The sequence below is a fragment of the Benincasa hispida genome, chromosome 6, assembly GCF_009727055.1.
Source record: "Benincasa hispida cultivar B227 chromosome 6, ASM972705v1, whole genome shotgun sequence".
Taxonomy (NCBI): Eukaryota; Viridiplantae; Streptophyta; class Magnoliopsida; order Cucurbitales; family Cucurbitaceae; genus Benincasa; species Benincasa hispida.
Window position 1 is genome coordinate 12,928,216 of NC_052354.1, and position 13,028 is coordinate 12,941,243.

The 13,028-nt window shown below is 34.8% G+C and overlaps 1 protein-coding gene across 1 annotated transcript; it reads left to right on the forward strand.

Annotated features, from left to right (window-relative positions):
* The first annotated feature begins 9,295 nt into the window (after nucleotides 1-9,295).
* LOC120079513 (ribosomal RNA-processing protein 8) lies at nucleotides 9,296-12,649 on the forward strand. Its single transcript, XM_039033723.1, has 9 exons — nucleotides 9,296-9,534; nucleotides 9,646-9,707; nucleotides 9,982-10,033; nucleotides 10,809-10,923; nucleotides 11,081-11,175; nucleotides 11,633-11,739; nucleotides 11,836-11,950; nucleotides 12,290-12,334; nucleotides 12,423-12,649. Exons 1-9 carry the CDS (start codon nucleotides 9,349-9,351, stop codon nucleotides 12,492-12,494), a joined length of 849 nt encoding a protein of 282 aa, XP_038889651.1. The 5' UTR covers nucleotides 9,296-9,348; the 3' UTR covers nucleotides 12,495-12,649.
* The last annotated feature ends 379 nt before the right edge of the window (nucleotides 12,650-13,028 follow it).

A 13,028-nucleotide genomic window follows, 5' to 3' on the forward strand; every position in this document is an offset into this window, starting at 1 on the left:
ATGAACGCTTCATTAAGACAAAAATTTACTTTGTACAAATCTTCCAACAAACAAGAAATAGATATCAAATTTATTTTACAATAAGGTACATAAAGAATATTTTCTAAATATAGATATCTATTTCCAAAAGTTAACTTAACAGCTCCCACTGCTTTTGCTGAGATACGATCCCAGATCCAACCCGGAGAGTAATCTCATCTTTTTCAAGCTGCTTCTAGGAACTAGTTTCCTGAGAAGGAAAACAAACATGATTAGAGGTCCCTGAATCCAATATCCAAGTAGAATCTTCATTCTCCACTATACATGTTTCAATAACCAATAAATCTAATTTACCTTGTCTTTCTTTTTCAGCTTTCTTCTCGGTAAGATATTTAGGGCAAATTCTTTTCCAATGTCCATTTTCATTGCAATGGAAATATTTTCCTTTGGCAACTTTATTTTTGCCTTTCTGTGCAGCTGGAGCCTTCCCCTTCCCCTTCCCAATTTCCTTCTTTTTCTTTTGAATACCTCTATTTTTTTAGAAAGAATGGCCAGATTTACTCCTAGAAAACGAATTTTTTTAGGGTTTCCTCATTGAAGTGGAACCAACATTTGCTTCTGCCTCTGAACCTTTATTTTTCAATAAAGATTCATAAATATGGAGTTCGTTGAGAAGAGTATCAAGTTATACTCTATCTTATTCATCATGGCATTCGTTTTGAATTGAAAATATCTCTTCGGAAGAGACTGCATGATGAATTCAACTTGACTTTTCTCATTCATGATGGCTCCATTCACTTCTGCAATATTGAAGTGAACCATCATGTTCAAAAAAATATTCCCTTACGGAGGTTCCTTCCTTCATTCTGCAGTTGTAAACGAATTTAATTGCGTCATGCATGGCAGATGTGGACGGTTGTCCAAACAGGCCCCTCAAAGAGTCCATGATCTCTCGTGTAGTAACTAACCTCTCGTGTTTCTTAAACAGTACATCAGATATACTAGCTAAAAAATAAACCCGAGCTTTCTCATCAGCTTTGACCCATCTGTCATACACATTCTGAACTGTTCGGTTTGTGTTGAGACCAGGGGATGGGGGACACTCCTCCGTTAAAACGAGTCGAAGATCATCTATTACTAGTATCGTGTTTATATTCATTTTCCAAGTTTCGTAATTATCGTCGTTAAGTTTTTCAAAAGCTAGTAGTTGTATAATGGATGATGACAATGTTGAAAAAGTAAACAAATTATCAGAGAATTAATTTAACTCTTTTTAATCCAATTTATTTAGAAAAAATAATATACTCATTCTCATTATTCTTTTGCTACGATACTTTAGTGAGTCATAATAGCCCCCACTGAAGGGCAGTCGACTACTCCTTCACTAAATCAAGACATTCTTGACTAAATACTAATACCAGAATAACTCTTATCCTTATAGTACTTAGTTGCCGTTTACTTGGTCAAGATCTTTACTAGCACTTAGTAATTCTTGTAAGTGTATACCCGCCACTTTCAAATTATAGAGATTGGAATCAAACAAGCCATCGAAGGAGAAACAATTGTTTGAAAATGGACCTAAGTAACCCTATCCATTTTTAGAGTTCGTTGTTCCAAATCCTATGTTATAATCCTCCGAAGGTATAGCCGTCGTTGAACGACTAGCAAAGGGTCGCATAAAGCCAACCAGCAGGCGCAACATAGGAATCTCACGATGTGATCTAATGGAAGATACCGTAAGACGTGTTTACACACACCTTTCACTCACTTACTATGAACTATTCACCTTGTTATTGACCCATGCAAACACTTTCCGAGGGGAGGTTGCCATTAATTGCAATTCGAAGCTGAGCACGGATCTCACGGTGTGAACTCTTAGGGACGTGAGAGCTAGAAATAATATACCTCATATACTATTAATCTCCCACTGAAGTGTTTTATTTTATAAAACGTTGGGTATTTACTTGGTTATTAACCGGCTAATATTAAACAACCTAAGTCTAGGTAATTTTTCCTAGTTTAACTCTTATATCGGGACTAACCTATGATGTCTAGGTGATAAACCAGTTTTATTACCATACACTGCACATGCATGCTCATAAAATTAGGGTTATTGACTTATACACCAGTTTGATCTCCAGGTAGGAGATGTTTCATAAACCGTCAACTTAAGTACCCCCAACCTTAGACAAGATCTCCCCGGGTAAGTAAACAACTCTTGTTTTACAAGTAATCGACCTATTTTAACTCTTAAAAAGGTGATTGAATTGCACCGGTTAACCCTATGTGAGCATGCATCTTATCTTTGTTATAGATTTTAAAAGTCTAGGTTATTTTATAACAATTATAACATTTATAACCCTAGAACATTCATCTATAACATGCTTCCTTAGACAAACATGCTTTAATGTAACACATATATTAAAACTAAGCATGCATATTATATAACACTTATAATATATATCAAATGCATGCCACATGCTTATCCTATGGTAGAGTTTTTTTTTAAAAAAAAAAAACTATATGGCATACTATATGCATACATAATTAAAACAATATCATACATCACATGTATAATAAATAAATAACACTAAAGTGGACCAGTTTTGGCATTAAAAACAAACAAACAACTAATTTATTATTAAAAAAAAAACAACAACAAACAACTCCCTCGAACGGCTTCAAACTCTTTGAACCAACTTGAACCAGCCAAAAACCACTCGAACCGGCTCAGAAACTCCAAAAACCAAGTTGAACCAATCAAATCGGCTCAACTAAGTCATTGGACCGGTCCAGACCATCTGAACCAGTTGAGTCAATGCACTGGAGCTGGTCAACGAAGGAGGAAACGACAAGCGAGGAACGAGGACGAACTGGGTCAGGGCTCCTGACGAGTCGGACACTAGCAACAGCTGACACGTGCACGGGGACTCCACCGAACTGGGTCGGGTCGGGCCAGACCGGACCGCTCAGGTGGCTGGCGCACGCTGGGAAGCTCACTGGATCAAGTCGGTCCGCCGGGTTCTCGAGTCTGGACTAGGTCTAGGAGGTTCTCTCACATCTACAAGCTTAATTTCTCCAAATTGAACCTATCCTCTTTCCCAAAACTGAGCAATTATATCCTAAAAACGACTCTAATGACTCTAGCAAATTTACAGACCCTTTGTCACACATTAAAGCTCATATACATGTGAGCAATTACAAATTTCAACAAGAAATTAAATGAAAACTAATGCCAAAACCGTAATGTATTCACTTTAGTCAACCGAACATTCAATAAATGAAAAACACCCACCAATATACAATAGAACGTTATAAGCATGCTCTGATACCAATTGTTGGAGTATAAAGAAAACATGCACAATAGAAGCAAGGATCGATGATGTTCTAATTACATTAAAAATAAATAAATAAATAAATAAGCATGCATAAGGGTTAGAAATTACAACCTTTGTAGAATCCACCGCAATCTTCCTCTCCCGAGCTCGATCGACATCACCAATAGCAAATCCTCGCTATTCTCCGGTTGAAGAACACAGTTGTGGGACCGTTTTGTTAGTGAAGACAAGGAAAAATCATTTTAATAAAAGGAAAGTAAAGAGATTTAGGTGGAAGAGATTTGGTCAAAAGTCAAAGAAGCATTAGATTTTACAAAATTCAAAAGCCAAACTATTTATAGAAAAAATACATGCAAAATCCTATCTTGCATGTCTTCCACCTCAAACTCCACTAGCATGTAATCTTTAGGTGTTAAATTTGGGAAGTGCCACTTCAAAGTCCACTTAGTTAGTGAAAAAATCCAACAATTGGATTTTTCCACTAACTAATTTTTTATTTTTTAAAAAATGAAGTACAATTTTCAAATTTTGGAAATTATTTAATCAAAAAAATTTCAATTAAATAAAATAAATAAATTTAATATCACATATTAAATTGTCTTTGACACCTAGCCTTGATTAATCACATTAATCAAGTTTAAAAAACACTTTCATGTTAATGAACAAGTATACTCTCAAAAATAAATAATTAATAAATGAATTGTTTAATTGTAAATTATATCTCATATAAAATACAATTTTCCCTAAAATCCAAATTTGAACATTTCAAATTCTTATTTCACCTAGTTCTTCAATTTTGTCCATATTAAGCTAGCAAGGAGACCCGATAGACCTACAGATCATGAGCTCCAATGATCCGAGACTAACTGGTCAAATTCTTTAACCTAGTTAATCAACATTCGTTAACTAACAGGACTGTCCATTATAGCCTATAGTTGCACTCCTCTCACTAAAGATATATTATGTGTCCATTTGATATAACCGTCATTAATAAGTTGATCCTTCACAGGTTGTTTGTAACCTCAGCTAGGTCAAATACCAAAATATCCTGAGTTACATCGTTTCCTCTTAAGTACCACTGTCCCTCTAATGAATAATTAATTTAGGATCATAATCACTAAATCCATTCCCTCTCAGGCCAATGAGAGGATGGAGCCCCTTGTTCAAGACCCAGGATCAGCCCTTAAGGAAACAACCTTTCTACTATCCCTAAAATGGGTAGGAATGAATTCCATTTTGTAAAATCTATGTCTCCAGCCATCTACTCGGTCTTATACCTAAAATGGGAGGCATATTGAGCAACGATGTTGAGCTTACCCTCACTTATGCAGATTAAGGGACAATCGCGAATAAACATGAGTTCATAGACAGATCAGGATTCAGATCAAGTTATCTATGTCATCAAGAAGTGAAATTAATTAGTGTTAACAGTAAACGGTGTTAATACGTAACAGTGATTATTTCGTGGTCTGTCTTACACAATCTCATCGTGTAGAACACCCCTGCTCACATGTTTGTACATGAACAAACTGATTACATCGTTTATGACAGTTTACAACATTTGTAACAATCATAAAGCGGGTCGTATTCAATAGTATCTCTAGAAATAGGTATCAAACCTAATCCAAGTACTATAGATGGTTTAGGCTATTTTACTCGAACTTAATCTAGTTTATGTCTCCATATAAAGTCCAAGTATTCATAACAATAGTCAAGGGTTCGTAGTTTATTGGATTTAGAGTTATTAAACAATCAACAACACTTCTCTGAATAAACTTCATATATGTTTACTATTTACAAAACTACGAGTTTTAGGACATACAATCCAACAGTTAAGTGTTGGGTTTTATGTCCTAAAACTCGCAGTTTGTAAAATAATAAACATTTTCTATTATCAATATACTTGTTATTCATCTCGTAAATTGTATGAAAGTCTAAATCCAATAAACTAAGATCCATGACTATTGTATGAGTACTTGAACTTTATGTGGAGACATAAGAGTGGATCAAGTTCGAGTAAATAGTCAAAATGATCTATGGTACATGAATGAGGTTGGGTACCTTATTCTGGTAACACCATTGGATGCGGCCTACTTTGTAGTTGTATACAAAGAGTTGTAAAGTGCTACATACGATGTGATCCTAATTCGTACATGTTATGACATGAGAAGTATGGGGCTCTATGCAATGATTTGCATAAGATCAGGACCAAGAAGTAAGTCACTCTTAATTTTTAACGTTGTTTACTGTTTAAGACTGACTATTTCACCTAGATGACCTAGGTTAACTCGATCTTAATCCTGAGCTAGCTATGAACTCCTGTTTGTTCGGGATTATCCTTTGATCTGCAAACGGGGAGAGTAGTCCAACAGCACTACTCAATAAGCTTACCATTTTGGGTAAATACCGAATGAAATGCTGGGGACTAAGCCTTGCAGATGAAGTTCACGCCTACCCGATTTAGGGATAGGAGAAAGGTTGTTCTCTCAAGTACTGAATCTAGGTCTTGAACAAGGGGCTTACCCTCTCACTGGCTGAGAGAGTTTGGTTTGATGATTGGATCACAAACCAGTTGTTCATTAGAGGATCAGCAGGGACTTGAGGAATAAGACGTAATCTCGGGGGTAAAACAAATATTTGACCCAGCCATTATTATGAACAACCTGTGAAGAGTCGACTTGCTGATTATGGTTAAATCATGTGAACATAATATATCTACAGTGAGGGGAGTGCAACTATGGACTTAGTGGAGTGACCCATTAGTTAACGAATGGAGATTAATCTGTCTAATGAGTTTAGCCAATTAATCTCTGATCGTTGGAGCTAATGATCTGTAGGTCCGCGAGGTCCCCCTACTAGCTCGTAACGGACTAGCTATAGAATAGCGTGATAAGTTAATTTGAAACGTTTAAATTAGAATTGAGGAAATTTGTAATTATATGAGATATAATTATATGTTTAATTTTAGAATTAAACGGAATAGAAATTTATATATTTAAATATGATTTAAATATATAAAGATGAATATGTGTTAAAATTAATTTAATATTTGATATTGAATTAATTAAATTTTATTTAATTAATTTATGAAATTAATTTATTTTTCATTTTGAAATCAAATAGATTTTTTAAATCAAAATTTGATTTTTAGATAAAATTGAAAAAGGAAAAGAAAACTAAAACACAAAATAGAAATATGGGTTTTTCAATAATCCATCTTTGAAGTAGCTCACACATGAAGCAACCATTTGCCTTGTCTTCTCCAAGCATGAGCTGCAACTCATGCAGCTCTTCTCTTTGCATATTGATCTGCAATATAATGAGAAGATTGGAGTGAAAATCAGGCATGCAATCTATAGAATTTTGAGAGAAAATTCGGTTTGAAGAAAGTTTCTTCAACAAAGATTGTTGCAGTGAGCTTTTCTCCTTCATCCCTTGATTCAAGTTTGTTTTGAGTCCCACAACTCAATCTAGAGTACCAAGAGAATAGTGGGAAAGATCTTGAGGTGGTCTACAACAAGATATGAAAAAGATTGCAGCTGGAGAAGAAGCTTTGAAGAAGTTCTACAAAAGGCATGTCTTGAAACCCATTTTTCTATAGAAGCATGCTTTATATTATGCCAAAATTAGTGAATTTGAATGCTTAGATGATCATTGTGCTTCCGCTGCTGTTGATACAATCCTACATTAAGACCATGAGAGTATGTTGAGGAATTATTTTAGGAATGCTCCAAGATGAGGATTGTTCAAAATTTGGGAGTGTGATAACTTGTAGAAATATAAGTTATCTCAATGTTGAAATAATTAAGATTATAAGTGATGTAAACGCACTCTTGATAAAGGAAAACGCATGAAATTCTATATATGTGGTAAACTCATACAAAAGTATCCTTTTAAGTTTTGCATCTGCATCGAGAGATGTTGAGCATGAATTAAAGAACAGATTTCCAACGCATCACACATACATTTAAATTTTAGCAGACATTTGCACCATCTCTATTTCATTGTCATTGTGCTCATATAGGCTTGTTGTTTCCACTAGGAAATCAATGCATACCATCTATGTTTAAGCCATTCATCAACGAACCCTTTTTCCCTCTTTGAACTCCTATTTTTCTCTTGCATGCGTGCCAGTAGTTTAGTGTAAATATCCAATGCCTATCAAATTATTAGGACCTCTACAATAGACCCAAAGATCAACCCTGCGCTGTGTTTGATCATAGGCTTACCAGGACACTTAGACTAGATTTATACTTGGGTCTAGCTTCAGAGAACTTATACGCACTTACAAGGTGTGCACGCATATAAATCTGTCATCAGTCCAACGCATAACATTATCTTTATACTAAGAGATAGATCAAACATCTTCATCATTCATCTTTATTCATCACAACCATCTATCACTATTTATATTAATCATCATAAGCACGATAGAATTAAAAGGTGAACAATCCTGTAAGGATCAAATCCTTAGACTCATACAATAGCATATAGGTCCTCGTTCTCCTAAGATATTTGAGAATAGTTTTAACGGCTATCCAGTGATCTAATCCTGGTTAGACTAATATCTACTAACTATCCCCACTGCATATATCAGGTCTAATACATAAAATCGCATACATCAGGCTGCCAACAGCCGATGCATAAAGGATCCGTCTCATCTCCTCAACTTCTTGAGGTGTCTTAGGACACTCTTCCTTAGACAAGACAACTCCATGCCTGAAAGGTAGCAAATCTCTCTTAGAGTTTTGCATCGAATACTTGACAACCATCTTGTCAAAGTAGGATGTTTGAGACAAGGCCAGTGATTTGTTTTTATGATCCCTAAAGATTTGTATGCCTAGAACAAACTAGCCTCTCCCAAATCTTTCATTTGGAATTGGGCCACCAACAACTGTTTTGTATTAGTTAGCAGACCTACATCTTTCCTTATGAATAGGATATCATCTACGTATAATACTAAGAAAGTGATTGAACTGTTGATGATTTTCTTGTATACACAAGGTTAATCAACATTTTCATCAAAGCCATAAGGTTTGATCGCAATATCAAATAATGTTATATTCCAAGATCGAGAAGCTTGTTTCAATCCATAAATGGATTGGTTGAGCTTGCAAACCTTTTGCTCTTGACTTTCGATTATGAATCCCTCTAGTTGTTGCATAAAGATGGTCTCCTTAAGACTGACATTCTTAAAAGCAGTCTTGACATCCATTTTTCAAATCTCATAGTCATAATATGCGGCAATGGACAGGAGTATCCAGATAGACTTTAACATGGTGACAGGTGAGAAAGTCTCCTCATAGTCAACTTCCTCAACCTACTTTGCCATTAATCTAGCCTTAAAGGTTTGCACCTTACCATCTGCACCTCTTTTCTCTTGTAGATCCATTTGCAACCTATAAGTTTTACCCCATCAGGTTGATCTATAAGCTCCCAGACTGAATTGAAGTACATAGACTTCATTTCGAGATTCGTAGCTTTAATCTATTCATCTTTGTCTGCATCCTCCATTACCTGTTTATATGACAATGGATCCTCAACGTAATGAATCAAAGTTGAAAGTATACGGACTAAAATGAACATTTTGAAAGTATAGAGACCAAAATGAACAAAAATTAAAAGTAGGAAGACCAAAATAGTATTTAAACCTTTATTTCTTATTAGATCAATTATTTGAAAAAAATTGTATAATTCATTAAACAAACCTGAAGGCTAAAAATATGTGAGAAACTTTTATTTCCCTGTGCTATGCCCATACCAGTGTGGAAATTGGAAGAACCAACCAAAATGAAAACCGAACCAGACCAAAACAGGTTCATATCTTTGGCGGTCCGAAGTGGACCACAAAAAACCGAATCTAGTCGGTTCGATCGGCTTGACTTCCCTAAATTCGAGTACGAAACCGAACCGAATCGTTCGGTTTTTCTTGAGGCGGGTTTTGCTAAAACCCCAATTCCCAACCCATCAATCGCCCTAGTTCCATTCCGCTTCGAATTGTTTCATCAAATTTTCCTAGCAAAAAACAACAATGGCGGACGAAGGCCGCTCAAGCAAAAAGCGCAAGAGGGCGAAGCGCCGTGGATCGAACAAAAATAAAGATTCTACCAATAATCTACCGGATACTACTGCGCCCAGTCGCCAAGACATCGTTGTTTCTCCTTCTTCCGATGGAAAATCTCAGAAGGTTTCCGGCTCGTCTAGTTTCCTCGATAAGGTTCGACTTCTATTAGAAACTAGCCTCGTTTTGAAATCAATTGTTGCTGCTGAAGAACTTTAACGATTATAAATTTATAATTGTATGTATTGTGGTTTGGTGATGATGCAGATGCGAGCTCGTTTGTCAGGAGGGCATTTCAGGATGCTCAATGAGAAGTTGTATACCTGCACGTAATGATTTTCTCTTCTATTCTGCTATTTTTCATCTTGTGTTTTTGGTTTTTAATGCTTCGCTTGTGTGTTTCTATGTGTATATGCTAAATTTTGAGTCAGATGCCATATTGTTGATATGTTGTTACTTTAATTTTTGTTGACTTTAAAATTTCAGTTTCTGATCTATTTTTCTAAAATTGAACTCTTATACTTAGTTTTATTAATTTACTTCATAGTCAGACCCACATTATTTGAAGCCAATTAATCTTCTTTTTCGTCTTTTGTGTTTCAGAGGGGAAGAGGCACTTAATTATTTCAAGGAAGACAAAGTTCTATTTGATGTTGTAAGTTTTGTCGCTGTCCATACTTCCTAAATGTAGTGGATGTTACTATTTAAGAACTAGTTTCTTCACGCACATACACGGCAGAAGAAACTTTACTATTGACTTATAAATTATAATCATCAATCTTGTAAATATGGAATTTTTTCCTATATACAATGTTTTAAAAGGATTTTTAGGCTTCTCACCTCAAGGCTCTAACTCTTAGAAAGGAGGCTCACACCTCCTTTGAACGATAAGAAGCTTATGCCTTCCATAAAAGTTCTTCCCTCTGCGAAACTTAAAGTATCTATATCACATGTGATGATTAGAAGAATAATATTAAGTTGCCTCATTCTTTAAACCTATAAAAGTTTGAGTTGTGGGAATTTGAACTAGTACTACTATTAATTTTGCTATTGTGATTTTAAAAGCATTGAAGACAAAAGTTTACAGTATAAGTCAATTCTATTATGATATAGTAGAGAGGTTAAATATATCCTTTTAGAATTTTGGTGAAAGAGGTAAAGGACAGTCATTTTTATTTATTTATTTATTTATTTTAATGACGATTATGCTTATGACTGCCGGGTTTTACCAATTTAGGATTTTTAAAATGTTGTAAACTAAATTTGAGACTTAAGCCTCATATTGCCCCTAGGCCTTCAATAAGAAAAACATCAAGGCTGCCTTTAGCCTTTAAAGATACTGTCTATATATTGATCATTGAGGAAGTTTTAGGTGGTGAAGTTCATTTATAAGGTCTAGGACTAGGGTTAACTAACATTTTGATGGCTAGTATCATACAGGATACCAAGAGCAAATGACACATTGGCCTGAGCTGCCAGTGAATTTAATCATAAAATGGCTGAAGGAGCACGATCCCTCATTTATCGTGGCTGATTTTGGCTGTGGTGAGTTTTTGGAAAAATCTTTTTCCCTTCCTTTAACTAACTATTGATCAAGTGTTTGATACTTTTGATGGCCTTCGTTTTTATTGATCAAGTGTTTGATACTTTTGATGGCCTTCGTTTTTATTTCTTCATTTTTCTCCTTCAAATTTAATTACAGGGGATGCACGCCTTTCAAAGAATGTGAAGAATAAAGTTTTCTCATTTGATCTAGTTTCCAAAGATCCTTCTGTTATTGCCTGTGATATGTCAAATGTACGTGCACTGTTCTTTAATTTAATGTCGGAAAATGCATTGGGACATACAACTACATTTTTTGCATGAAACTTAGCCATATTGATAATATTTGCATGTATTATCTATTTGATACTTGATAGCACTGTTGCAGTTTTAAATGATATTAGGTATCAATGTTCTGAAAATTTGAGGACATGGTAAGATTGGTTGGATATTTTATGTGACTGTGTTTTGAAACATGTGGCCGTTTGTTTTTCCAATCATGTTATTTGAGCAGTTATTATTGGCATTGCTATGATATTCACTCAATTATCCCCGCCGGTGATGATTATAGATATGCTCATAGGAGCATTACATTATATCCGTCTCTTTATTTTTATGTTCATGAAATTTATATTAGACTCTCCTTGGCTGTTGTCTTCTTCAAGTAAGAAAGAAAGCTCTAAAAGCTGGTTAATGTTTATGCTACTGGCAGACGCCTCTTGACTCTGCATCTGTGGATGTTGCTGTCTTTTGCCTTTCACTTATGGGGGTCAATTATGCAAGTTACTTGGCAGAAGCACGACGAGTACTTAAACCACGGTTTGTGTGCGCTATTTTTGGCTCTCTCTATTAGCTTTTTAGCCTGATAAAACTTGTCTATCATGTGGCAACTGAACTTTCTGTTTTTACATCCAGTGGATGGCTTTTAATATCAGAAGTTAAAAGCAGATTTGATCCAAGCAATGGAGGAGCCGACCCCAAAAAGTTCATAAAGGCTGTTTGTGAGCTAGGTTTCATCTCAGCTTTGAAGGTATACTTAATTTTTTGTTATTTAGCTAGCATTGTCTGTTCCTTAATTTTCTGTTATTTAGCTAGCATTGTCTGTTCCTTTCTGGCTGCTAACTAATAATTCTATTGATGACTTATGCCATTGAATGAGTCAAACTCAAATTGCAAGTTCAACTAACCCATTTTCAAAATATGAAGTGGATGGATAAAAATATTTTGAAAGTCCTTCATTTGCCATATTATCTATGAAATTCGAACCCAGACTCCATTTATGAGTATTTTTTCATTTCATTGGTCCTTATTTCTTATTTTCAATTTATGTCTAATCTATATTAGTATTTGTTTTTTTAATCATGTGCAGGACTTCTCGAATAAGATGTTTATTTTGTTATACTTCAAGAAAAAGGTTTGTAAATGTTCTGAGTACCTTAATCCACACCTTAATCCACTCGTTATCCTCTGGGTTTAGTCATTCTTTTGCCTCGTTTATGCAGGACGATAAAACTTCTGAGGGGAAAGATATTGATTGGCCCCAACTAAAACCTTGTTTGTACAAACGTCGATGAGATTGCATTTTTTGTTGGGGTTATGTTAAAGAAAACTCAAATAGCTTCTATATTTATCTAATCTCATGGGAAATCATTTTGTAGTTCATTGATGTTGTCAAATGAAATGTTGGTTTTTAGTTGAGCAATTATTGAAGTCCGAAGCTTTCTTGGGTGGTTCATCTCTCCAATGGGTTTCAGTTGAGCATGGTGAGTGTTATGAAATCAGTGAACAAATAACACAATAAACATAGAAATTCACACATAGATTTATGTAGTTCATTAAAGTTGTGTTAGTTACAAGGTAGAGGTAAAATAATTTTATTAAAAAGAATAATTAGAATTGTGTTTCTAACGTTTAAAAAGTTTATATAGTGTACTTCTCTAAATCTTAGGTTCATAAAAATAGGAAATAATAAATGCAAATGGAATAATTCTTTTTTTTTTTTTTTGAATGGATCAATCTTGTCAATTGGTCTGATCCTTTTAAAAAGATCAATCAATTTGTGTTTTCTCTTGAATGGTTTATCTAGTGGCATGATTTGCATCAAAACT